General features: G+C 39.2%; 1 protein-coding gene across 1 annotated transcript in view; it reads left to right on the top strand.

Moving 5' to 3' along the window:
• PDHA1 (pyruvate dehydrogenase (lipoamide) alpha 1) overlaps positions 1-2,281 on the top strand; it is a gene marked incomplete at its 5' end in the record, with an annotated part of 10,279 nt that overhangs the window by 6,796 nt on the left and 1,202 nt on the right. The window contains 3 exons of the mRNA XM_010142864.1: positions 130-285; positions 509-580; positions 1,454-1,521. Coding sequence (XP_010141166.1) covers positions 130-285; positions 509-580; positions 1,454-1,521 — 296 coding nt within the window. The remainder of the gene's footprint in view (positions 1-129; positions 286-508; positions 581-1,453; positions 1,522-2,281) is intronic.

Raw genomic sequence — 2,281 nt, 5'->3', positions numbered from 1 at the left:
CCTGCTGAGCTGCAGCAAGTGGCTGGTTTCAGATCAGTTCTGGTATTAACTGAGTGATTTTTTTCAGTAGAGCCTAATGCTTGAAGGCCGAGCTCCCCGTCTACGTGTAACTTGCTCTTTTTCTCTCAGGGCCAGATATTTGAAACATACAATATGGCCGCCTTATGGAAGTTGCCTTGTATTTTTATCTGCGAGAACAATCGCTATGGAATGGGAACTTCAGTTGAAAGAGCTGCAGCCAGTACTGACTACTACAAAAGAGGAGACTTCATTCCGGGGCTCAGGGTGAGTACAGTCACAGCTGTTTAGAGGGGGGGTGGAAGTGGGGAGATGTGTGCACACACCTGCACAGTACGTACATATGTGTGTATTTCTTTTATTTATAATTATTTTTTAAAATATAGGAAGGTTTGAAAGTGAATTCCTATTGCACTTACGGAGTTACTGGAATTGGAAGTTTGGGGTCTGGCATGTTTTTTTGCCTCAGCTTGTAGTTTGTGTTTATCAGGTGGACGGCATGGATGTTCTCTGTGTTCGAGAAGCAGTAAAGTTTGCAGCTGAGCACTGTAGAGCTGGAAAAGTAAGTCACTAATCATCATTCCTTTTCCATAGGTGAAATTCTTAGCCAGATTATTACTGCATAAGAAGTTCCCCATCTAGCCCATTTTCTGCATTGTTGAAACTTTATTTGACCTTTATTAGCTTTTTTCTCTATAGTATCAAACCTGTAAGCAATTGAGTGGTTCTTTCATTTTGTTAGAATTTATTATCATGCAATTGGTATTAACCAAGCCTTAAAAAATACATATATATATACACTAACACTCTGTCATGTTTTTCCCCATTTCTACCCCAGTTAAATTCTGTTGTGGAAGGTGTTCTGGCTGTCAGGCAGTTGTGTCCACTATGAAGAGATTAATTAGGGGAAGCATCAAGGGAAAGTAGTAATCATTCCATAATTACAACAAATGGAAAGTGAAGTAAAAGTCTTGAGTCAGCATTAGTGTCTGTCACCCAAGTACGATACACTGATTTTTGAGATTTCTAATATTTGGTGAAATACTGCTTTTGCTGAGAACGTACAACAGAAAAGGAAAAAGGTTCATACAGAAGAATAAGGTTCTGTGAGTTATAATCTTGCAGTGGAACAACAGGCAGTTTGAAATACCTGAGTAACAGTGGAATGACATTGGAAGGGGAAAAAAAATTGTTTAATGCTGCCTAAGAACAACATGAGAATAAATGATTCCGGTATCAACATAGGATTTCATTTGAAGAGTCAAGTTTCACTTTTATGTGTTGTGATAACGTTATGTAAATTTAACTGAGAAAAAGCATTAAATTAAATCATTCGTCACTGGTGCGATTCACCTACAGCACATACATGCTGCTCTACCAACAGATTGGTCGCTCAAGGTGATAACACTCTCTGTATTGTTTTTTTATTTGTAAGGGTCCTATTGTGATGGAGTTACAGACATACCGTTACCATGGACACAGTATGAGTGACCCTGGAATAAGGTACTGTGACGTTCTTTCTTGGCATTCATTGAAAACAAATAAGTATTGATGGTCAAAATCCTGAAACTCCTGGAGTCAATCTTTAAATCCATTGCGAAGTGCACGTGGACGTTGTGGTGAAATTGCTATGAGCAGTCTGATCACTCATCTCATTGCTTAGCTGGTAATCCGTTGCCATGGAACATACTTGTTTTACTTGCAGTATTAAGAGGATTAGTTTTAGAACAAGCACAAAGTCAGTTAAACTGTACTTTCTATTAATGAATTCTGCTTTCAATGTGACTCATTAATGGTGTAATTAAGCTTTGACTGAAAAGCAGCATGCATTTCCAGGGTTTTCTTAGAGTATTTGAAATTCTGTAAGTTACAATTATAGGAACAGTTTGGACTATCCAGTCCAGTGGAACACTTCTTAAAAATACAAATGTACAGGTGCCAGAAAAACTCAGGCATTGCACCAGGTGACAGATCTGAATACATCTACATGAAGTACAGGTGTATCCCAGTGCTTCGTTGGAAACTTGCAGTGAATTGGAAGCATGCAGCAAGTCCTCTAGCTGCCCCCCTTCCTTAGGAGAGAGGGGAAGGAGGAAATATGACCCCTCATAGTAACTGTCTCAGGGTAGGATTGCTCCCCCTTTCCCTGTCTACATTATGCTTGAGTCTGAAGCTGCTTCAGCTTGGTTGCTAATCACAGATGTAAGAAGTGTTCTAGATCTAGCTGTGCCACCCTTTGAGTGATAAATATTGCTGTATTTTT

The sequence above is a fragment of the Buceros rhinoceros genome, unplaced genomic scaffold, assembly GCF_000710305.1.
Source record: "Buceros rhinoceros silvestris isolate BGI_N320 unplaced genomic scaffold, ASM71030v1 scaffold20919, whole genome shotgun sequence".
NCBI classification, from domain to species: domain Eukaryota; kingdom Metazoa; phylum Chordata; class Aves; order Bucerotiformes; family Bucerotidae; genus Buceros; species Buceros rhinoceros.
The sequence above is the reverse complement of the archived record's forward strand: the minus strand, read 5'-3'. Positions and strand labels throughout refer to the sequence as shown.